The following is a 24,911-nucleotide window of genomic DNA, read 5'->3' as shown; positions in this document are numbered from 1 at the left end:
ATCATCTTCAAAATATTTCTCCTTGTATTCTATGCGATCGACGGTTCTGCTCCACATTACAATAATAACATATACACTCTAGTCTGGGGCCAGTTTCATTAAGGGTTGCAACTGTTGTAACTTTGCCATTATAGCAATTTACTACCATGGTAACCTTGATTTTGATTGGCTGCCGAGCCCTCTTGCCATGGTAGTTGCCATAATGGCAAAGTTATAACAGTTGTAACTCTTTATGAAATGGACCCCTGGTCCCCACGTTCATCCAACTTTGGTTCCCTAGTTGTTCCAAAATCTTTCGGGTATGGGCTTTTGCTCACGCTGGTACTGTTCTCTTCTGGCTATCCGAGAATGCTTCCGCTTTTACAAACTTTACCTAACAAAAGACGCGTCTTTTCAATTCTTCCTACTCTTAAAGGGATGCTCCAGGCTGAAGGTATTTATATTTAAACAAATAGAGTAAGATTCACAGAGCAAAATGCTGGAAATTTGATCTAAATCGGATGACAAATAACAAAGCTTTTGACCTTTAAAGATTTGCATTATTCTGGTAAAACAGTTCTAGGTATGTCTTCATGAACATTCATTACGTGGGCTGATGATGGCACATCCCAACTTTCCTTTTTCTTATGTTATTACATGAAATCGTAATTGTTCATTATTTGTTATCCCATCTTGATCAAATTTTAGAATTTTCCCTTTGGAAGTTTACTCTATTTATTGAGATATAAATATCTTCAGCCCAGAGAATCCCTTTAATGATAGCTCGTTCTGTTTATCAAGGACATGAAGGAAGTAAGAGTTTCTAAATTCCCACTTCCCTGTTTCATAATTACATAAATGTGTATACTTCCTTTCACCCTCTTTCTTTTTTTTTCTTTTGCGCCTTGGGCACTCTGCAGAATGGATTTGGCGCACTATAAAGCTTACCTATTAATATGCATTATTAATGTTATCAACACACAGATACTTTTTGTCTTATAACATTTTAGGTGTAGATGTGTTTTTTTTTTTTTTTTTCGATTTTGACAGATTTCGTTGGGTGCTTCAGACGGCAAGAACTCATCATGAAAAATCAAGTAGCTTTGATTTTCTTCCTGATCAAACTTTATGGGAGTATGGCAGACGACATCTCATTTAAAAACAGCCAAAATACAAGTTCCATCGTAGAGGGCGTCACACTGACAAGTGAAAGAGCTGTTCTTAACGATGTGTTTCTCAATTACACCATGACGACGGAGGGCTACGATGCCTTCGCATGGGTAACAGCAAGAGGGGGTATTGCGATGGATAGAGAAGAAAGTATGTTTCCTGTAAGGATAGAGAGAAACCTGATCAACGGAAGTGACATGGACCACACCACAAAGTCCTGTGATTCTTGGGAATGGAATGTACTAAGATGGGGAATATTCGACTGTATCCAGGTACTCATCGGTGTCGTCGGCATCACTGGGAACCTTCTTGTTATTGTCGTCCTAGCCAAACGTCGTGAGGCCTTGCACTCAATGGATATCATGGTGGGTGCGTTAGCCATTGCCGACTTGGTCAGCTCCGTCTTTATCATCCCAGTGCCAACATCGAAGAGGATACCGCGCTCGCCGCTAGGGTTCTTCTTCTGCAAGATGATAGACTCTCGGTATTTCCTATTTCATGGACTGCGGACATCGTCCTACATTCTCATGGCAATGGGAATCGAACGTTACATGGCTGTTGCGAATCCTCTTCACCACATGTTCGTATTTACCCCTCGACGCAGCAAGATGGCCATCATGCTTATCTGGGTAGCTGGCATACTTTCCGCGTTGTTCATCCCCTTTGTCTTTGTGATAACTCCCCAGTGCACATGCCTCTACAGAGCTGTCCCGAGCGTTGTCCTCCCCATTGGAATCTTCAATTACCTGGTGACCGTAGTCCTCCCGATCACGACCCTCCTCATTACTCAAAGTCTCACGGCATGTTCCCTTCACAATCAACGCAAGATCGCTAAGAACGCACAGATCCAGAAGACCGACAGACCAACGTTCCATGTCGTCGCCAGGAACCGCGTCCTCAAACTCATGCTAATCGTTGTCAGCGCCTACATCATTTGCTTCACCCCGAACATGACAGCCTATTTCCTGGTGAACATGGGCGTCTTACCCATTACTTACATTTGGAGTCCCTTGAGTTCTAGCTTAATCCTGCTCATGTTCATCAATTCCTGCGCTAACCCGATTATCTATACCATCCGTCATCCTCCGTTCCGGAAGGCGCTTAAGCAGTTATTCTGTGCAGGGCCGATCGGATCACCTCGGAATGGCGCTCCGCTATTTGGTCATAATCCGGAGTCCGCGGTAATAAGTACAAATGTGAAAGAATCAGTTTCAAAGGTCAACGGATCCAAGGCCTAGAGTCAAGAAAATAAATGCAAGGTATATCAAAGAATGATGGAGCTATAAATGTTAATTTTTCATCGAAATTGGCGAGTGGGGACCAGATGAATTGAAAATTATCCATAAAAATAAATGGTCAGGGATAATTATGTCTGGTAACTTATAGGCAGGGGTGGATCCAGGATTTCCCAAAGGGGGGGGGCACATTATCCCTAGGAATTTGGCAAGCAAAAAAAAGTATTCACTTTCAAAGGGGGGGGGGGGCACACTTCTGTTTTTCTGTTTTAATGGCATTTTTACATACAATTTTTAATTGTGCCTCTCAAGGGGGGGGGGCACTGGCCGGCGGTGCACCCCCCCCCCCTGGATTCGCCAGTGTGAGTAGGTATGAAAAAATATGGTAGAAAGATCGTTTGCCCCCGAATAATAAACTATGATATAGAAGAAAGGTAATAGTGATCGTTTGCTTCTATCAATATTGTTGGGAATAACTTTGAAGCAATTATGAATAATTGTTCGCAGGATTCTATAAACGCTTGCTTATTTTATTATCGTGTCACGCTCACAGACTGTCTGGAAGTAGGCTATTTTCACTCAACGGGCATGATGGTCCGAGCGCGTTTCATCAACATTTGTCGTCGTATAATATTTGTTACATCAGGGGGATCAGGGGAGCGTTTCATCAACATTTTTGTCCGACACTCGGATCAGACAACTTTCTCTGATTCTGATTGGCTGAGAGGTACTATTACTATGGTAATTGTCGGATAAAACAGGACTTGTCGGATAAAATCCTTTCATGAAACGCTCCCCAGGTGCCTAGCTGTTGCAGAAAGAGTTGCGATTAAACGCAAGTCAAAATATCAAGCGCAAGTCAAGTGCTTCATTGGCTGAAAATCAAGTTGCTCAAAATTTTATTTTAGTTGCGTTTGATCGCAACTCTTTCTGCAACGGGCCCCAGGGTCCTGTCTTACAAAGAGTTACGATTGAATCGATCAATCTCAACTATATGGAAATCCACCAGTGTCGTAATTTTCCTAACGAATTTTTGCACAACGTTCTCTTGTAAACAAAGAGGAGAACATCAAATTGTCAACGCAACAATGAATGTATAGTATAAATTTTATCCAGGGGCGAATCCAGGATTTCCAAAAAGGGGGGGGGGAAATTTTCCCGAGAAAAATTTTACCAAAAAAAATCCTGTGCTTGAACGGCATAGTCGCATTATGTGACTCGAAAAGGGGAGGGGACACACGTGTGTAAGAACGGCATATTTACATTTTTAAAAAATGACTATGGCTCTCAAAAGCGGGGCACGGGCCGGATGTGCACCCCTTCCTCCTTGATCCGCCAGTGATCTTATCTAGAAAAACATTTTGAGCAAACGTGCCTAAAAAGTTGATGTTGGCCCGGCTGGCTTTCCGTAATTGCATGTGGTTGATTGGATCAATCACAACTCTTTGTAAGACGGGACCCTGATATTTATATTTGATTTTGAGTGGTTGTACTGTAGCATATAGGTGTGAAGCTACTTAATGTGGTATTGTTGGATGAAACGGACTGTGTCCGATAACACATTTAATTTCATTCATTCTATTTATCTTCATATCCAACAGACAGATATAATTCAAGTAACATCTCATTTGGCGTATTGTAAAACAATATACATCATTCAAATTAATTAGATAACAAGTTAACAATGTACAAACGGCAGTCTGTAAAACACGTTGGGTAAAACATCCTTTACGTTCTTTCATAAAAAATAGCTTTCTTGTAAAATTATTGACTAACCTGTTTCAAGCTATAGTGCATGCTGTCTTCTCTTAAACCCACTGGGATCGTTTTATTGCTGGTTTTGCTGGTATTGGTGGTTTTCTTGACCCATTCAATGTTTCGAATCGTTGGTCATTCGAGTCACGTGCGTATTGCTGATAAAAAACAAGCAAACAGATAAGCATTTTTATTGAAGGAGAATAAAACCATTGGATCGGAGCAAGTAAGCTTACGTGAAACAGATAGGTCTAGATAATTATAAAATGATAATCAATAAAAGGAGACTAACTGGACAAGCAATAAGAAAGTTATGAGCATTTAAAAGTTGTAAACACAAATGTCAGTGACGTACAGATGGGGTGCTTGGGGACACTTGCCCCACCCAAAAAACAAAAAAAAATCACGATCAAGAAAAAAAAAGAGAAGGGTGAAATATTTTTTTACGTGAGATATATTTCATAATCATTAAATATGTTTCCACTATAAATTTCATACTTATGGTAAGAGTGGAATCTCATCTTTAATTTCATACCAAAAGCTTAGCAAATCGTCCCCGCATGGCAGTTTAAAATAAAAAAGCAATAAATATTGAGGCATATCAGACACCATTTACGCAGAAACTCACGTAGGATTCTGAATCCACTCTCATTTCAGGCGGGGATCAGTGAGAGAAAATCGTAACAAAGAATAAATAATAAATGCTAATGAGCCAATCGGCGAATAATCACGGTTGTCATTTTTTTCTGCGCAACCTGATTTTGACATGAAAATTTCAAATTATTTTGTCGAGCACACAAATCCGTGGACTGTTCGTCTCATAATTATGTATCAAAATAAAGAAGAATTGAATTATATGATGATGTAAATTAAATATCGTAATTTATTTTGCTATGAAGGAAAGTGACATGTGAATCACGGTTTTCTTTGTTTCTGGGACGCACTGTATGGTCAGTTCCCCCATGTCTGCGCGGTCTCCCAAGTCTGCGCACCCGCGTATCTGCGCGATTCTAGTAAAAGAAGATACGCAACGAGCACGAACTTTAGTCTTTACACATGCAATACATAGACAGCTATTCATAAAAAAATCCGACTCAAAATGGTGAAAAAATAATGAATTCAGGGCATTTCATGTGACGGCCTCAAAATACAGCCTTTCTCATCAAAATCTCCGAATCGTGTGCAAAGTGAATGAGTGCGCAGGCATGGGGTACCATTTTTTTTTTCAATCTGAAAATGACTGCCCAAGGTTTTTTCAAGAAAATCCTATATTCTCTTTCATTTTTTAATGAGAAATTTGGTATACTTACTCTCAATAATATAAAGAACATTATTATCCAAAAGATTTTGTGAAATAAGAAGAAATTCATGTTAAATCTTAACTCAAATTGTTAGGTGCGCAGACTTAGGGCCCACCATCATACAATAGTGTGTGACAGGTCGCGTTGCAATTTTTTTCATTTCATTTCATTTCGTTTATTTCTATTTTCAACAATTACAGTTTGTTTTGTACATTTTGACATACAAATAACAAATCATATTACAAGTATCCCTGTACAAAAATTATATTCAAGATTATTACATATCAGGTTGGAATTGGAGGAGGATGCTAAAAAGCGGAGCTTGTAGAGTGCAGCCTCCTAATGGGAGGATCCACATGGCATCATTGTTCAAATACTCATATACTCTAAAATTCAAGGATTTAAAATAAATCCAGATCGGCTGTGAATAATGACCAGCCGAATATTAGATTTATTTTTAAACCTTGAAGATTTAAATATAAATCTAAAAGATTTGAATTTAAATGTTTTGAGAATTGAAAATTAATCCTAAAGATTTAAAATAAATTCAACATTCGGCTGGTCACTATCCACAGCCGATCTGGATTAATTTTAAATCGTTGATTACCAGAGTGTAACTTTTTTATTATTAAATCATTGATCTGTTTATTTGATTGTTCTCTTTTAATAAAATTCAACCAGTCTTGGTGGTTTCACCCTTCTTCAGTTATAATTCACTTTCCATAAGTAATGTTCGCATTTATATAATTATCGATATGAAAATCATATCATTTCTAATATCACAATTTATCATAAATATTATTTTTACTGTTGTGAGTTTTAGGTTATTGAAGTACTATCATTTTTCATCAAAATTTATAATTTGTCAATACTGTCATTATGAATCCGATTTAATATTGTTTTGATTCTATTTTCATCATTATCGTCGTTATCATTATAATGTAGGATACTATTGGAATTTAGTGGAACTTGAATTAAAGGGGAATCCAACCCGAATAAAAACTTGTTTTTATAAGGAAAAGAAAAATCAGACAAGTTGATAGGTGAAAGTTTGAACAATATTGGACAAACAACAAGAAAGTTATGCATTTTTAAAAGTTGTAAATATTGGTAATCACTATACCCATGGAGACTTCAAATTGGCCGCATATGGGATGTAATAGTGATGTAAGGCAAGGACTACTCTTCCATGTACTCCAATACATATTATGGCTAAAATGTCATTATTCCCAAAAATGTTATTGCAAATTATATTTTTCTTTCATGAGGACATAAAACAATATACTACCTGGATTATATCTAGATTACTGCCCCAGGGGAATGGGTACTTAGGAGAAAACCACAAATCCCTGATAATAAAGTACATGGCCTATGGGAAAGTTGTCCTTGCCCCTTGTCAAAATTTACTTACCCAGTTGCCAATTTGAAATTTACATAGTATTAGTGATCTCAATTTTAAATCAGCTATAACTTTCTTATTGCTTGTCCGATTTCTGTCAAACTTTCACCATTCTGTTTAATTTATTTTTCTCCTTCCCAACACAACATTTAATGGCCAAGGCTGGATTCCCCTTTAATAACTCGTTCGATTTCTTGTAATGTAATGTATATAATTCATCGGTAAAGCACATAGAGATCATGAATTAATGTGCTATGTAAGCACCATATTTACTAAGTATTATTGTTATTATTAGTAGACTATAGCAAAGTTTGAAATACCATCGTTACTATTGATAGTATTATTATCAACGTAATTGTTGTTATATTTCTTGTTGCACTAATCCTGCTGTCATTAGTATTACCCTTATCAACGGTTGGATTCTGATTCTATTCAATATCAGCATAATCAACCTATTCACCAACTTGAACGTATTCATCAACGCCATTGCTATTTTCTTTTACTATCATCGCGATTATTAAAATAGCGAGTGTTCGGGATCGCAACGGGAACGGAATCTACGACATAGTAAATCTATTGAAAATGCCCGTTGAATCACACGATTTACAGCTTAGAGGTCTTTGTCGAAAAGTGGTGAACGGGGACATCATCGATCGTCGTAAGATGCGGAGCTGATGAAAAATTGCAAATAAGTGGTTTGACCAGAGTCCAGGACGGACTGCTGTTTTGTTTCACCGATTTTCGACAAAGACTGCTTTGTCATGAAGGGCTATTGACAATAGATTCTCTGCGTTCCAGAAATCATCTGTGTAGTGGTTGCGAAACTCCCTATTTACATTTTAATTGCTTAGAATCGCAAAGCATGAAGCGTTATATAAATGTAACTATTATTTTCATCATCGAAACAAAGTAGAATGGGTGATTTCAAGTTCAGTGTTGACCTTTTAGTGTTGGTGTTAGGTCAGTTTTTACACGAGTATAACACCAAACATTAAAAAGAAGATGGTCCTGAAAAGTCACCCACTATAGTTTTTGAGATGTCAATAACGTGATCTGGATCAGTTTTACAAACTCAGAATAGATTTTTGAGCTAGGGGAAGTAATACAAATTCCAACGCCAACACTAATGCCAACACCGGACTTGAAATCCCTCAATGTCATCCAAACCTTCTTAAGTCTTGATATTTCCTCTTGTCTCTTGCTCCAAGCCTCACAAATCTCGTTGATTATATTTTTAATTCTTATCGAGTCCTTTTCATGAATTGTATCCACCTCGCTGCAGAAGACCACATTGCCCGATGTGTGTCGAATGAGGGCGGGCTGGTCTCTCTTCAAGATTTGAAATTGGCGGGCTCGCATTCGATCAGTAATCTCCTCAATTACGTCACAAACAGTGAAACACACTGCTTTATTGCCTGCCAAGTATAAATGAAGGTGGAATTAAATGAGCGTAGAGAACATTGGGATTAAAATGATAATAATGACGATAAGAATGATTATGAGAATAAATGTAATAATAATCATAATAACAATAATGATATTAATGATAATAATAATTTAGCAGGTGTTTAAATCGGCAATCATTGATAATTCAAAACATAAAAAATCACAGTAATAATAATAATGTATATACTTTAAAGAAAGTACAATATTGATCAAATCACAATTTGTGACATTTACATAACAATTGATGATAAACATATATCACATATAATAAACAAATACAAATAATGATAATAACAATTAAAAATATAATGTAATAATACAATATGATTATAATAACAATAATGATAATAATAATATTGATGATTTTAGCAATAAGGAAATGATGATACAATAACAATAAAACAGTATAGGCATATACTATACCAATCCACTAAAGGCATACTGCTGCCGTGCATGATAAGCCTATAAAAAGTTCAAATCTACCAATAATAAATAAATAATAAATATCATAAAAACTTTTCAGCCTACCGTATGCTTCTGCTAATTTCGGAATCAAAACATCATATTGATTCGAAATGACGTCTGATATTCCGATTGAAAATCTCCCATGACTGCTCTGATGGAAAAGGAACACCGCCTTCCACTCCCTGGGCGGCCTAAAACCCGGAACCTCCGCCGCGGAGATCCGCTTCGAAACCGGTGTCAGTCCGCTAGCAGTAATGTACTTGGCGATTAATGATTGCTCAATCTCCTCCATGGCACTTAAAGAGATAAGTCCTATAGCAGGTGGATTCTCATCCATCGTTATATATGCTTTTTTCAAGAATTCCTAAAAGATGAACGTTTTATCATTGGATCCAGTGAGGCGACCGGGTTATATTTTAGTTAAAACCATATTTCCAGTGGCATGGATGGAATTCCCCATTATTGTGTTGTTTATTCCTCGTTTGCCAAGAAAAGTAAAATAGAATCTCCCCATAGCGCATGCATGCAGAATATGCTTTTGTCATTATGTTTCATGCATGCTTACACGGAAATACACAGGATTGATTCTCTCTTCCTCTCTCTCTCTCTTCCCCTCTCTCTCTCTCTTCCCCTCTCTCTCACCTCTCTTTCTCCACATTTTAAATTTACTTCCTGGTAAATACATGTGACACTCTATAACGAAAGTCCAATGTTCAAACGATATTAAATCATAAATTATTAGCAGGATTATGACCTAGAATATCGCAAAATAATATTGGGGAGTATTAGTGAAAAAGAACAGTGAGTATTAAAAGGGGGACCTTGTAAAATAGTAGCATTAAGTACCATAGTATTACTATGGTATTATCATGGTATTGTAGCTCAATGACCAGTACCCATGGTAAATTAATTTGTACCATAGTACGACCATAGTGTACCACAGAAGTACCATACGGAATAGGAAAGTACTATTTGAAAATGCAGAAGTACCATAATGTACCATAGTACTACCATGAATGTACCATAGATGTTACGTATTACAATGAAATTTCAAAATTGTTTATATGGTTAATGTTTATACTGAAAAGAGTGCCATCCTCACACATGATATACTTTCATGGTACTCCATAGTACTTTCATGGTTCTCTGTGATACTTAGTAGGCCTACTCCATGGTACTTTAGCTCTCTTGGACACTGTCATTGCACTTCGTGGTACTTACACAGTTCTCTATGGTAATTTCTTGGTACTTTATGATACTTTTTTGACTGGCATAATTATGGTACTGCTACCGTGATCCCTTGTAAAAAAAATCAAGTACTATGGTGTTAATATGGTATTACCATAGTAACCACGGTATTACTATGGTATCCCTTGGTTTGGACTGCACTCATGAATATTCATTACAACAATAAATGACCAAAATTTTAGCTAATATGTATGTAGCTTTGACAATTGATGTGTTTATGTTTATGCAATGATTCCACCACGAAAATTTTCAGAAAAATGTGTGGTTTATAAATTATATTATTCATAATCATGACAATTAATTTTGGAAGAATGTTTTGGGGTCAAATATGGAAAATTGTTAACCATATTTTTCAAGTTTTGTGAACTCGCTTAATAGGCCTATATAGAAGTCAATGACAGGTCTCTGTGGATAGGTGAAGGAGGGGATTAGCATTTAGGATTAGAATGTATGATTGTAGGATAGAATAAGGTGATATGGCTTAGAGTATGGAATTGTAAAAATGTGCTTCAATGAACTTGACATTTAATTATTATTCTTTTTAATAAACCCATTTTTGGGACCCACATGGAACCTAAATGGCCAACCCACGCGGATTATGAAAGAATGAAAGTACCATGGTAATGAATGGTACATGGTACAACTAGAGTAATACTATGGTATTACCATGGTATTCTTACCATTGATTTACCATGGTAAATGTGCTGCCTTCATCTGTCAATTTAGTAATACTATGGTATTACCATGGTCTTTTCACCATTGATTTACCGTGGTAAATGTACTGCCTTCATCTATCAACTTAGTAAATACCATGATATTTTTACCATTGATTTACCATGGTAAATGTACTGCCTTCATCTGTCAATTTAGTAATACTATGGTATTACCATGGTATATCTACCATTGATTTACCATGGTAAATGTACTGCCTTCATCTGTCAACTTAGTAAATACCATGATATTTTTACCATTGATTTACCATGGTAAATGTACTGCCTTCATCTGTCAATTTAGTAATACTATGGTATTACCATGGTATATCTACCATTGATTTACCATGGTAAATGTATTGCCTTCATCTGTCAACTTAGTAAATACCATGATATTTTTACCATTGATTTACCATGGTAAATGTACTGCCTTCATCTGTCAATTTAGTAATACTATGGTATTACCATGGTATATCTACCATTGATTTACCATGGTAAATGTACTGCCTTCATCTATCAACTTAGTAAATACCATGATATTTTTACCATTGATTTACCATGGTAAATGTACTGCCTTCATCTGTCAATTTAGTAATACTATGGTATTACCATGGTATATCTACCATTGATTTACCATGGTAAATGTACTGCCTTCATCTGTCAACTTAGTAAATACCATGATATTTTTACCATTGATTTACCATGGTAAATGTACTGCCTTCATCTGTCAATTTAGTAATACTATGGTATTACCATGGTATATCTACCATTGATTTACCATGGTAAATGTACTGCCTTCGTCTGTCAACTTAGTAAATACCATGGTATTTTTACCATTGATTTACCATGGTAAATGTACTGCCTTCATCTGTCAATTTAGTAACACTATGGTATTACCATGGTATTTCTACCATTGATTTTTTTTACCATGATAAATGTACTGCCTTCATCTGTCAATTTATTTTGGTAATACCATAGTACTTTTTTATATGGGGAAAGGGGGACCTAGTGCCTCTATCGGCAGAAGATGAAACATGTTTAATCTGTGCACAGGCTGATGGCACTCATAGAAACTATACCTGTAATTATGTGACAGTATATGCGATGCCATGTGATTTATTGTCAAACTTTCATCTCATTATTCATATACATCATTTATTTGTAAAAGATTATGGCATATCATGTATGGAAGGGTTTATTTCCAATTCGTCTAATGCCAATTCGACCATCAGTTCGACATGGTCTACTTTCATTTAGTCTACTGCCATCCCGTCTAATAACCAGTTGATCCAATAGCCAATTAGTGCATATACCATTTGGTCTAATTGGACTAAATCACTAACACTAAGTGTTAAATTGTGCAAAATGAATGAAAATGAAATGGATATTAGACAAACTGGTTATGAGATGAAATGGTGATTAGACGAAGCGATGATTGGACCAAATGGTTAATGGACCAAATGGTTGTTAGACGAAATGTTGATAGACGGAATAGACTAAATAAAAGTAGACCATGTGGTGAGGGGAGGAGTTGGCAGTAGACTAATTGGCAATTAATTACCGTATGAAAGTCGTAATTTCTATTAGGGCCTATACAAAAGTGAGATACGCTCTAAGTACTTTTGAGAGCTCGTATAGAGAATACACGCCCATAGGTGTTATTTTTTAGCACTTTGTGCTTAGTGCACTGGCGTAAATCCGTGTTGAGGGGTGGGGGGGATGACTGAAATATTTTGGCCTTTTTTTTGCAATCATGTTTTTAGATATGCAAGGAATTGTAATTGATATGTCCACAGTGGCGTACCGTGGGTCACGGCATTGTGAGGGCACCATCAAAATTTTTGAATCACTGAGTGAGCGCGCGAAGCGCGCTCAGTTGCTAGTTATTCTGACCTAATAGAGACATTTTAAGGACAATGTCATTGAACGGATATGTATCTCACTGATCAAATAATGCGAGCGCGAAGCGCGAGCTGATTTTTTTTTATATTCACACCTAAAAAGGGACATTATAATAAAATTTGTGTAATCATGATAGGTACCTGTCTCGCTAAGCAATGCGAGCGCGAAGCGCGAGCTGAAATTTTCGTATATTTTGACCCCAAACAGCGAGATTTTAAGGAATATATTTTAGGAATCCATTAAGAGTATGCATATCTCACCATAGTCATCTAATGCGAGTGCCAAGCGCTTGCTGATTTTATTAGAATTACATCTGAAAACATGAAACACTTTTTGTAGTCATTGCAATCATGATTATCATACGCATCTCACTAATAAAATATTGCGAGCGTGAAGCGCGAGCAGAAAATTTAGATAAGTTAGATAATTCAGAACTGAAGTGGGGCATTCTAATGTTTCTTTGTAGGAATTAACTTGGACCATACGTATTTCATTAACCAAAATGATGCGAGTGCGAAGCGCGAGCTGAAAATTTTTGATATTCAGATCAGAAAAAGGGAAATTTTAAGGACTGATTTTAGGAATTCATGAAGAGCAGACATATCTCACCAATCCACTAATGCGAACGTAATCACGGACAGGAAATGTTTTTATATATACGAAGACCTTAACATGGGGCAATCACTTTTTGAGTCATAAAAAAGAAGCATATGTCACTACATAAAACAATGATAACTCAAGTGCTAGGAAATATATTTGGTTTATATTGACTTGAAAATGGGATGTTTTAGTACAACAGGATTATATATCTCGTTGAACAGACAATGCGAGCACCAGGAACAATGAAGACGTAGGCCCTGGGCAAATTATGTTTCATAAAGTTATGATAAAAATGTTTCTTATGTAATGTAACATAACATAATTATAATATAATATAACATTATAATGAATAATACTTTCTTCTTTCCCACTACGTTTCTTTTCCTTTCTCCCTCTTTTCTCTTTTTCCCCATTTCCCCGTTTTTTTTTTTTTGGTCAGCCGATGGGGGGAGCATGTGCCTTTCATGCCCCCCCCCCCCCGTAGTTACGCCACTGTATGTCCATATGGCAAATACCCCTCCAATATCATTATCTTTTTACCCCATGATGGTTTAATGGTTTTATTAGAGATTACATTCAAACATTTTTGACATTCCATCTTAATCCCTTCCCAAAGGCCCCAACATTGATGAATTAGAAGAAACGGGGGTTTCTCTTCAATGTTATAATAAGGACATAAGTATTTCGTTTGGAAATGGTGAACTGGCTCTTTATTTGCATTTTATGATTCAATAATATTGTTTTATTTGTTAAGCGGTATTTTAGGAAGAATTTTCACCAATAAAACAATTATCTCTTGTGATTTTTTAAAAATTTCTTTCGTAAAAAGTGGGGGGATGATTGTACAGGCCATCCCCCCCCTCCTCGAAAAGTGGAGGGGGGGATATATCCCCCCCATCCCCCCCCCCCCGGGATTTACGCCAGTGGCTTAGTGTAATGCTTCACTTGCTGTTTGTCACTGCAAGTGCTGCAAGCAGACACGATCATTAAAGTGTTGCACTTTTGAATACCTAAACAGCAAAACTGTCTTTATCTAAACTTGATCATAACGATGCTTCATAATAATGATAGATACGTAACTGAGGTCTATAGATATATACCTACTACTGAGATAATATTTAAGATAATTATGTACATTATCGGTCTAAGTAAATGAACATTTGTGTTAGGACAAAGTGCATTTGTTAAGAAATGATCATTGTATTAATTTATTCGTCGTATCAATATCCATAGTCTAAAGGGCGTGAACGATCAACATTGATGTCTGATTGTTTATCGCATGATTCTGGTTGTTATAACTGCATTGCTTCACTAACAGAAATATTCGTGGTTCAGAAATAATAACAATTCAATCCACTGCATCATCTTGGAACTTCTTGAGAGGATTTTTATTCTTTAATTGTTTTGTTTTGTTTTAGAGATATCCATGTGAGAGGGAGCGTGATCCCTAACACAGACAATTCCTATGAAAGGGAGAGATAGAGGGGAGGGGGCAGAGGAGATGCCAACCGTTACGGAATACTAATCAGATAAGAAGTTACAATGTGAATATCAAACGGCTGAACCAAATGTTTTCTTATGAGACAAAACATGTTAACAAAAGTTTTTCGCTCAGTCATTCAATCGGGAAGTAAACATTGAATTTATATTTGAACACAATAATATTCCGTAAGGGTGGGCAATCCGGGGGTGGGGGGGGGGGGAGAAGAGAGAGAGGGGATATGTGCCACTGCGAGAAAAGATAAATTTGTATTGAGAGTATCATCAACCTCCACCCATCCCTTGTGTCTCTCACCCTAATTATCTACCCCTCCCCTTCGCCAAGTTACTCTCTCTTTCCATCAGTCTTTCACCATCTCTCCCTCCCTGTGTCTATCTTTTCTCATTCCCTCTTCCCGATGTCTACCCCCCCCCCCCCCCTCTGTCTCTATCTCATTCTCTTTCTTCTACCATGTCTCTATCAATTCCCCCATGCACTTTCTGACTCCAACCCCTCTCGCTTGAACCTCCCTTCCCCCCACCACCCCTCTGTCTCTCTCTCATTCTCTTTCTTCTACCCTGTCCCTATCAATTGACACTCTCTCACTCAAACCATCTCGCTTCCTCCCTCCCCCCACCCCTCTGTCTCTCTCTCATTATCTTTCTTCTTCCCTGTCTCTATCAATTCCCCCATGCACTTTCTGACTCCAACCCTCTTCTCCACCCCTCTGTCTCTCTCTCATTCACTTTCTTCTACCCTGTCCCTATCAATTGGCACTCTCTCACTCAAACCCTCTCGCTTCCTCCCTCCCCCCCCCCACCCCTCTGTCTCTCTCTCTCATTCTCTTTCTTCTACCCTGTCTCTGTCAATTCCACATGCTCTCTCTCACTCAAACCCTCTCGCTCCCTCCCTTCCCCCACCCTTCTCTCATTCTCTTTCTTCTACCCTGTCTCTATCAGTTCCCCCATGCACTCTCTCACTCCAACCCTCTCTCTTCCTCCCGCTCCCTACCCCTGTCTCTGTCTAATGCTCTTTCTCCTACCCTGTCTCTATCAATTCCCCATGCACTCTCTCACTCTTTCTCTCTCTAGCCCCCCCCCCCCCTCTCTCTCTCTCTCTCTTAATCTCCCACTCCCATGTTCCCACCAATATCTGTCCCAAGTATACAGATCATATCCACAGCCATCCCATCTATCGAAAGCGCTAAGAAATGAAATTTTATACACTAGTAATGGATTATATTACAGTAATTTATTCTTTACATGCACATAATAAAAAATATATATCATTCGAAGAAGGGTATTCTGCAGAAGGATTATTTCCATTTTATTTTATCTAAAATATCTAAAATATATGGGTGTCAAAAATAAGCCTACTCTTGAATGCCCGCTGTAAATGAACAGTGTAAAGTGAAAACAGCATGGAATTTATTTATTCAATAGACCTACATCTGTCAAATGGGAATTGAACTAATAAATGCCAAAGATTGTAGCTCTCAATGAATTTCATGAGCTAGTCTGCTAAGCAAACCCTTTACCAGTTGCCCACATCAAAATTAAGTTAAGTGCAAAAATGATTTAGAATGAGCCTTCCGGTTAATAAAAAAAACTTTTTGATGGCTAAAATATGTCTGAAATTACTAGAATTTTAATTTCATTTGTCAGAAAAGGAGAATCCCTCAACCCCATAACACATTTTTTGTGAAGGATTTCAAATATAAAAGAACGATTCTGATTGGTTACTGGCCAGTGTTTGCAACAAGGTGAGCATGCAACAATGATCTTGATTGGTCAATAGAGATTGCAAACTTTTGTGTTACAGAAGCCAGGTGAGGAGCGTAAGTCACCAAAACAATTACAAATCAAAGCAAATTCATGGCACAATCATACATGTAAATGTTTATAAGAATAAAAGTTTGTACGGAAGATGTTGATCATCGTGGTAGTATAGATTTGGTAAAGGAAATAATCCGTTGTCTCACGATGCGGCAAACTGAAATTGCGACATTTCGACTGCACCTGCTAGTCTTCGTCAGGCAATGAAGTGGACAATCGCTGCGTGCGCCTTTTATACCGTAAGCTGCATGCCGTCGGTGCCGGAACCGCCGCGCTAAAAGTTATTGTGATAGTAAGTTTCGGTTTAGTGTTTCACAGAAAGGCAGCTTACAATGAATTGTTACCATCATTTCCACAACACAAATAACAAAAATAATTACACTAAATGTACCATAATTGTAGAAGTGCTATATGTACTTAAGTCTAACTGAAATATGACATTGCCCCACTGGCCTTACAAAACTGTCATGTGACCTTTGTATCAATACAAAAGATCCTGCCAGGTCCCAATAACCAAAACCTGGGTTTGGTGCAATGCAATATGGATGAATTCCTTGCTGAATGGAATTGATGCCTTGATCCTCCGTTTAAAAATGAAAGGCAAGAGCAACTACACCATGACACTTCCATTAATATTTTAGGTGGGTGTTCCACAAAGCTGCTCACAAATTACAAGTGACTGTATGAACGACTGGTGACTCTCCCTTTGGAACTAAATAAACACCAATGAAAACCTGGTGGGTGTTTCATGAAGCTGTTCATAAGTTAAGAGCGATTTTAAGAACGACTGGTGATCCTTTCTTGAGGTAAATGGTATTGAATTGGCGATGGTTTAGCGCGTAAGGGTTCACCAGTCGTTCTTAAAGTCGCTCTTAACTCAAGAACAGCTTTATGAAACGGCCCCCTGGTGTGTATCATTGTATCATTTACCATAAGGGTCCCCAGTCGTTCGTAAAGTCGGTCGCAAGTTACGAACAACTTTATAAAACACCCACCTGCATACATAAGCTGTCATTGATGGCCCACTCGATCAGTGCCACTTCAAAATCAAAATCATCTTCTCCACTAAACTATTATGCATGCAGGAAGAGGCCATGACCATCTAAATACTCAGTTCTGCATACATACCTGTAACCTCTCATTGATGGCCCACTCTATTACAACTAATTAGTTACATGTAAGACTGAAAGGAGAAAAAGGCAAATATTCAGCCGAAATTCTATTTTCCAGCCGAAATTCTATTTTCCACAAGACTAATTACATATGCATGCTAGAAAAGGCAAGGATTGTATTACATGTTAAGGCCACCGCACACCTTACGACCCGACTGGTCTACGATCGGCTTGCGACTGAGTGAGTAGAGATGAATCGCAAGGTAGTCGTAAGCCTTGACACTGCACACCTTTCGATCCGACTACCATTCTGTCTGCGACTCACTTATGCACTTATTGCCATAGCAACTGAGAAAATGGCGCTTACTACTGCGTATGCGTGTTGTTTATCATATACATGTTGTGCAACTCTGCTGTCTGATTGGCTGGAAGTTGGATTGAGCTTGCGATCCAGTCATAAGGATTCGACATGTCAAATCCTTAAGATTTTCCTTGCGACTTGTATCTGACCAGTCTGCGACTCTAAAGCTGACAAGAGCTGTGACATCATATCTCCCCTCACTCAGTTGCAAGCCAGTCAGGTTGTAAGGTGTGCAGTGGCCTTAATACAATATGATGTCCATTAGAGATAAACAGAAAGATGGTTTCTATTTGCTGCAGATGAGTACAGAAGTAAAAGGGCAAAAAATGGCAGTATCATATCCATTTTTCTACTTATACAACTCCTCCATGTAGTCATGTACAGTCTAATGATTACCTTAACCCATTCGAGACTGAATGATTTTGCTATAACTATACTATATTTTCCATGGACCCCCAGCCCGCATGGTTTATTTCCAATTGGTCTCTAAAGCCAATTTGTCTAATTACCAAGTGAACTCGTCTACTATCATCAATTCGTCCACTACCCACATGGTCTAACTGCCATTTCGTCCACTCACCATTTCGTCTAATAACTGGTTGGTCCAATAGCCATTTAGTCCATAAACCATTTGGTCTAATTGGACAAGTGTTAATTGGGCAAAATGAATGAAAAAAAAATGGGTATAAGACCAACTGGTTTTTCGACAAAATGGTCATTATGAACTGGTGATTAGACGAAGTGATAATACAACCAAATGGTTGTTAGACGAAATGTTGATAGATGTAATGGCATTAGACTAAATGAAGGTAGACCATGTGATGAGTGGATGAGTTGGCAATAGACGAATCGGCAGTTTACAGCCCACAAATATACAGATTCAGTCTCCCACAGGTTACTACTTGATAGCAATAAATAGGAACTATATCATTACGTGGTGCTGCTCAGTACAGGAGAAAAGTGTGAGAATGAATTATACCAATCTTTTCCACAATCTGCATCTTCCACGTACAGGATCCGTCGATGCTCGCATTAATACTTGACACTATGAACAAATAAGATGTATGTCGCTATGTGATGCTGATGAGAACGGGAGAAAAGTGTAAGAATGAACGCTACTAATCTTTTTCGCGATCGGAATCTTCCTCGTACATGAGCCATCCATGATCACGTTAATACTTGATTGAAATAAATAGGATGTATGATTCTACCTGATGGAGATTAGTGCAGAAGATTAGGATAAGTACGGACAAGAGTCCCCATAAACAGCTTTTCTACAATCTGAATCTTCCACGTACAGGAGCCGTCCATGATCGCAATAATACTTCTTAGCAATAAACAGGATGAATGTCTCTATGAGATGCAGATTAGTGCAGAAGAAGTACTATAATCATCCTTTCCACAATTCTGAATCTTCTCTGCACAAGAACCGGCATTGATTGTATTCATACTCGATAGAAATAAGCAATAAATAGAAAGTCAGTCTCTATATGCTGCATCTGTACAGAAGTAGTAGGACTCAGAATGGTAGAGTCGTGTCCAGCTTTCGAAATTATACAAATCTTCAGCGTACAGAAGTTCACAGTGATCTCCGCACAATGATCTCGTTCAACTCCATCGCAGTAGAGAAGTCTGTCTCTAGGTGCCAATTCAGAGTCCCACTAAAAAGAGCGAAGTAGTCCTGAAAAAAATATAATCATATCTGATCCTCAATCTCAATGTTCGACACTCATCCACTGTCAGTGCCCAGTCACTCGAGATAACAGGAGATACGCAAAGACGAACAATAGAACGAGTCCTAAGATCAGGTAGCACATGAGCTTGCGATTGCCGCGGCCGGACGACAGCATGCCGTCCAGCCGCTTTACAGTTCCGCTTAGGAGGCCTTCGGAGCTGGAGAAGTCATCACCCTGGATAGGAAAAAAGGAACACAAAGACACATTTTGGGTGAAACAGTTCACCTCTGTTTTTCATTTGGTGTCTTTGAAAAAGACCTGTAGCATTATCGATGATGTAAAGAGTAAAATTGTCATTCCTTCTTGTGGGCATGAACAGAATAGCGGCCCAGGGCCTGGGAACGATTTTTTTTTAGTGTTGGTGCTGATGTAAATTTGAAAAGCAAAAAAAAAGGGTTTCACTACAAAATGAAGGTCATCTGGGTCACACCTTCCAGAGTTTCAGGAGGTGCTGCCTATGGAAAATAACACATGCAACACCCCGTAGGAAAATCTTGGGGGTTATTCAGCACCCCTAGCATCCCCATTTCCCAGGGCCAGGTAGCAGCCACCAGTCTACAAGGAAATCTGTCTTTAATGGCCACCACATGCTTCTAAACCTCTCTAGGTGTGTTCTACTTCTGAACTTGCCAAATTAATACTCTATTTACATAATTTACTTCCGAATACTTTCTGTATTCCTTTTACCCCCCTAAACAAGTATAAACTGATATAGCCCAGCTCAAGGACTTTTTTCACTTAATAATGTGTATCATATTAAAAAAATGATACCTAAATATGGGGGGTGTTTCACAAAGATTTAAGCGTGAGTTAAAGTCACATATACATAATACCGAGTTGCGTACAGTATAAAAGGCTTGACCGCATTGGTCAGATCATGACAAGAGGATGCGCACTACTGTGTATCTATCAATAAGATCGCGCGTTGCATATCATGCACGCGTCAGCATTTAAGTGCGACTTTAGTCATACTTTGTGAAACACCCCCCTGGTCATGGATGTGTCTTTGGTGACTGTCCCTAACTCTACCCCCCCCTTCCAGATCAAACATATCTCTTGTCTTACCATTCCATCAAGATAAACATTTTGGTCATTTGTGTCATTCTCCATATCCTTGGCAAGCTGAAAGAAAACAAGAAAAAAGGTAAAGGTCATTATTCTGAAGTCTGGTTTAACTAAAACCATGGTTGAAGTTGGTGTTAAATTATGAAAAGCAAAAAATGTCAAGATTTTGTTTACATTGATTGCATCCTTTTTTATGTATACCGTGTTCTGTATCCATGCATGACTGGTAAAGAAAACTATTTACGATATTATTCTTACAGTTTTGAAAGGTAAAGTGCCAAATAAGCTGATAAATTCAAAACATTGGCCTTTTGTATACGTAGAGCATGATGAATTGCCAAAAAACATATGAAAGCGTGAAGATGAATACGTCATATCTGGAAAATATTTTGAACAAACATGCATTTTAGTTGTTGATGCTGCTGGCTTTCCATAGTTGTAGTTGAGTGTATCACTGCCAGTCTGCCAAAGCTGATTGATCAAATGATTCATAAAAAAATATTAAAGAAAAGGACTTTTCTGGCATCCAACGACCTATGTGACCAACGACCTTAATGTCAAGTGGAAATTGGGCCCTCTGTGCATTTAACTACACAAGAATTAGATTAGACTAAATGGTATTAGATAGTGTACTGTAAGACAAATAGCGATTCAATTTGATATTGGACCAAATGCATTCAGCCCATATGTTATAAGATTATCTGATAACAATAATAATATAGGATTTGTATAGCGCACGTATCCACCTTGCTAGGTGCTCAAGGCGCTCCTATATTACCCCGGTTAAACTGGTCTACCGATTCTGGTGCGCACAGCTTTTTGAGGAATTACTTGCTGCTGATACCCATTTACCTCACCTGGGTCGAGCACAGCACAATGTGGATAAATTTCTTGCTGAAGGAAAACACGCCATGGCTAGGATTCGAACCCACAACCCTCTGTTTGAAAGGCGAGAGTCAGAACCACTAGACCACGACGCGCCCACTCAGACCTAAGTGATTATGAACCCATAGACTACTCACAGATTTCAATGTTGAGACCTTAGCTGCTAGACCGAGTGTCATTCGGTCATTTTCGGCTTCAAGCATGTCCTCCGTACTCATTTTACCACCGTGGTTGTTTTGTCCACCTATTAAAAAAAAATAACAAGGAATTAATTCACACACAGGTCAATAGGGACGGGTAAAATCTTTTACAAGTTTGAAATGGACTGAAGTTGGCGACTAAAATCATGCGGACAAAAACGGATGAGTCCTAACAGTCCCAACAGAGAACAAGGTTTTATCATAACAGTTTAACCTTGTTATATCATAACCTTGTTCAATAAATAAGTGGGTTAAATCCAAGACTGAGTGATTAGCTTAAAAAGCCTCAGGCCCAATATTGAATTGCAAATTCAATCTACTTCTTCCTGATTTGGACAGACTGGGTAAATGGTCATTATCGTGAAATTGGGAACCACCGTTTACTTCGTACAGCAGCGCTTTATAGTTCAGTCACAACGCATGGTTCCCTATTTTCCACCTCCATTTACTTTGTACACACGTGCACATGCACAAATCAACGAGTGGTTCCAAAAACCATGATTTGGCCGGTAAATGACTTGAGTAATGAGTAGTGTCCAAATATTGGACGAAAAAGACTTCAACTACAGGGATCCACACTGGCGGGGGACTTGCATACATGTGATACATGTACTGTTGAACTGCACACACAATAGATCCAGGTTGCTGCTCAGAAAAGCTATTCCAGGGGTTAAGATTCTTATGACCCTCACTAATTTTTAACTCCAAAAGATCAATGACCAAAAAAAATCTTGTAAGGGGGAAGTGATTTTCGCAGGAAATATCGCCACCAATATGACACATATTCAATCTATCGCAAAAAGATCTGCAATGGCCATCGCGGGTTTCCACACGGCGGGAAATTCAACACCCTCCCAAATATCGGACATCTCGTCCGATTGCACTGGAAAGCGTGCTGTTCACACGCCCACGCTCGCATTTCAGAACGAAGCCACCCGGAGCTAAGCGAAGACGTCCGATATTTAGAGCCGAAAGAGGTCCATATGGAAAGTAAATAATTATCATTTACAGATTTCTACATCAAAATTATTAATAGAAATAATTCAAAATCGGCATTTGCGCAGCTGAAATAAAAAATGTTTTCTCAACAATCAAGCGATTATTTTGGGGTTTAGTCTTTAGGGCCTAGAGCGCAGTTTAAATTGCCAAAATTGATCGCGGCGCACAACTTTACACTTCTTGTATTTGGCCAAAAAAAAGCTTCTGGTAGTATAAGTGAATAATTTCCATTTAGGCCTACCACATTTTTTCAAAATTTGATTTTTACAAAAAAATAAAACTAGGCTACTAAAGTTTTCAACCACAAATAGACATGATTAATTTCATTTGATTCAATATTTCAATGATTAGGCCTATATTTTTGTTTTGGTCCAATCATGCTTAAGTGTCCTATATTTGAGCACTTTATTCTATAATTTGTTACATATGATATAGAAAAGAGTTGGAATGAGGAATCGATCTGTCAACGAGTGAGAAAACTGGTGTTGATTATGAAGAGTTTACAAACACAAAATTGTACGTGTGGGACACGTTGCAGTACTGTTTGAAGAGTTTCAAGAAAATAAAGGAAAGATTTCCATTAACTTATTTGTTAAGCAATAAAGTAAATAGAGTTGAATAAATCAGTCCAGTAATTTCAAAATATTTACCTGTTTTCTTCGATCCCCAGTCCCAGTCAGACATTATTTCAGGGAAAATAGTGAGTTAATTTCAAGCTGCCGATATTTGTGTTTACGTTTTCAATTCCACGTAGATTAGCACCGACCGCAACGTTGATTCAATGCCCAGTTTCTTTCTCACAAAAGTTAAAGGAGAATGAAACCCTTGAAATCAGCTGAATCCATATCAAAGAGATAAATCAAAGAAACACATTGTTGAAGGTTTGAGGAAGATTGAATGAATAATAAGAAAGTTATGAGCATTTGAATATTGAGATCACTAATGCCATGTAGATCCTCCCATTGGCAATGCGACCAAGATCTAGATGTCACTGATGAACAACTCTCCCCTTTTGGACACTGAAAATATACCCCAAAACATCTCTTTTTGCTCATTCTAATCATATGACAAACGATTCATCAATGATATAATGTTGTGAAACCTCTGTACTTGTCCTCTCATAAAGAGAACACCTCACCTTGTGACAGACTCTATAAAAGTGAGAATATAAGTGAAATATGTACTAAAGTAATGAGGGAGTTGTACGTGTGTGACATCACAGATCTTGGTCGCATTGCCAATGGGAGGATCTACATGGCATTAGTGATCTCAATATTCAAATGCTCATAACTTTCTTATTGTTCATTCAATCTTCCTCAAACTTTCAACAATGTGTTTCTTTGATTTTTCTCTTTGATATGGATTCAGCTGGTTTCAAGGGTTTCATTTTCCTTTAACTTTGATTCGAGAACTACGAAGCCTCAAACCGGACATTTTTGACAACCAAAAAAAAAAAATTATCACGTACGTACGTAGTATTATTACGTACGTACGTGATAATTATTACGTACGTACGCAGTATTATTGCGTACGTACGTGATAATTATTACGTACGTACGCAGTATTATCACGTACGTACGCAGTATTATTACGTACGTACGTGATAATTATTACGTACGTACGCAGTATTATTACGTACGTACGCAGTATTATTACGTACGTACGTAGTATTCTAATTTTCATTGGTCTATGGAATCCGATATTCGCCGAATGTGGCCGACATCGGCACCCCGCATTGGCCCAACCAACGTCAGCTTGCTAGCTGGGACCATGGTTGGACCATAGTCATGCTGGTGGTGATCAAGATTTTTAATCGATTATATAGGGCCTATATAACAGGGACCCCTTACAAAAATGTCCTGTGGTAATACCATATAATTACCATAGGACTGTACCACACGATTACCACATATATTGTTGTGTGGTAATGCTATGTCTTTATGTCCTGTGGTATTGTGTGGTAATGTGTGGTAATGTCGTGTGGTATTGTCCTGTGGTAAATTGGAACATTTACCACACAACATTACC

The 24,911-nt window shown here is 38.0% G+C and overlaps 3 protein-coding genes across 3 annotated transcripts; 1 reads left to right on the top strand and 2 right to left on the bottom strand.

Annotated features, from left to right (window-relative positions):
• Positions 1-1,021: 1,021 nt before the first annotated feature.
• Positions 1,022-9,404, bottom strand: LOC129263174 (uncharacterized). Its single transcript, XM_064101153.1, has 4 exons — positions 8,814-9,404; positions 8,007-8,254; positions 4,161-4,297; positions 1,022-2,383 (listed from the first exon to the last, which is right to left on the bottom strand). The coding sequence occupies exons 1-3, from the start codon at positions 9,085-9,087 to the stop codon at positions 4,193-4,195; spliced, it is 627 nt and encodes a 208-aa protein (XP_063957223.1). The 5' UTR covers positions 9,088-9,404; the 3' UTR covers positions 1,022-2,383; positions 4,161-4,192.
• On the top strand, positions 1,028-2,465 carry LOC129263173 (allatostatin-A receptor-like). The gene has a single exon (XM_054901092.2). It carries the CDS (start codon positions 1,065-1,067, stop codon positions 2,385-2,387), a length of 1,323 nt encoding a protein of 440 aa, XP_054757067.2. The 5' UTR covers positions 1,028-1,064; the 3' UTR covers positions 2,388-2,465.
• A 6,518-nt stretch (positions 9,405-15,922) lies between the features above and the next one.
• On the bottom strand, positions 15,923-23,657 carry LOC129262859 (BET1-like protein). Its single transcript, XM_054900845.2, has 4 exons — positions 23,534-23,657; positions 21,822-21,928; positions 20,800-20,856; positions 15,923-19,908 (listed from the first exon to the last, which is right to left on the bottom strand). Exons 1-4 carry the CDS (start codon positions 23,565-23,567, stop codon positions 19,738-19,740), a joined length of 369 nt encoding a protein of 122 aa, XP_054756820.2. The 5' UTR covers positions 23,568-23,657; the 3' UTR covers positions 15,923-19,737.
• Positions 23,658-24,911: the final 1,254 nt, after the last annotated feature.

The sequence above is a fragment of the Lytechinus pictus genome, chromosome 6, assembly GCF_037042905.1.
Source record: "Lytechinus pictus isolate F3 Inbred chromosome 6, Lp3.0, whole genome shotgun sequence".
NCBI classification, from domain to species: domain Eukaryota; kingdom Metazoa; phylum Echinodermata; class Echinoidea; order Temnopleuroida; family Toxopneustidae; genus Lytechinus; species Lytechinus pictus.
The sequence above is the reverse complement of the archived record's forward strand: the minus strand, read 5'-3'. Positions and strand labels throughout refer to the sequence as shown.

Bases quoted from the DNA above. Each gene is read 5' to 3' on its own strand.
- LOC129263174 (XM_064101153.1), bottom strand. From the start codon at position 9,087: ATGGATGAGAATCCACCTGCTATAGGACTTATCTCTTTAAGTGCCATG. The intron at 8,255-8,813 runs GTAGGCTGAAAA...TATACTTGGCAG, and splicing joins GAAATTAGCAGAAGCATACG to GCAATAAAGCAGTGTGTTTC. The intron at 4,298-8,006 runs GTTTGGATGACA...GTTTTTTATCAG, and splicing joins AAATATCAAGACTTAAGAAG to CAATACGCACGTGACTCGAA.
- LOC129263173 (XM_054901092.2), top strand. From the start codon at position 1,065: ATGAAAAATCAAGTAGCTTTGATTTTCTTCCTGATCAAACTTTATGGG.
- LOC129262859 (XM_054900845.2), bottom strand. From the start codon at position 23,567: ATGTCTGACTGGGACTGGGGATCGAAGAAAACAG. The intron at 21,929-23,533 runs GTAAATATTTTG...TTTTTTTAATAG, and splicing joins CTGGGGATCGAAGAAAACAG to GTGGACAAAACAACCACGGT. The intron at 20,857-21,821 runs GTGAGTAGTCTA...GTTTTCTTTCAG, and splicing joins AGGTCTCAACATTGAAATCT to CTTGCCAAGGATATGGAGAA.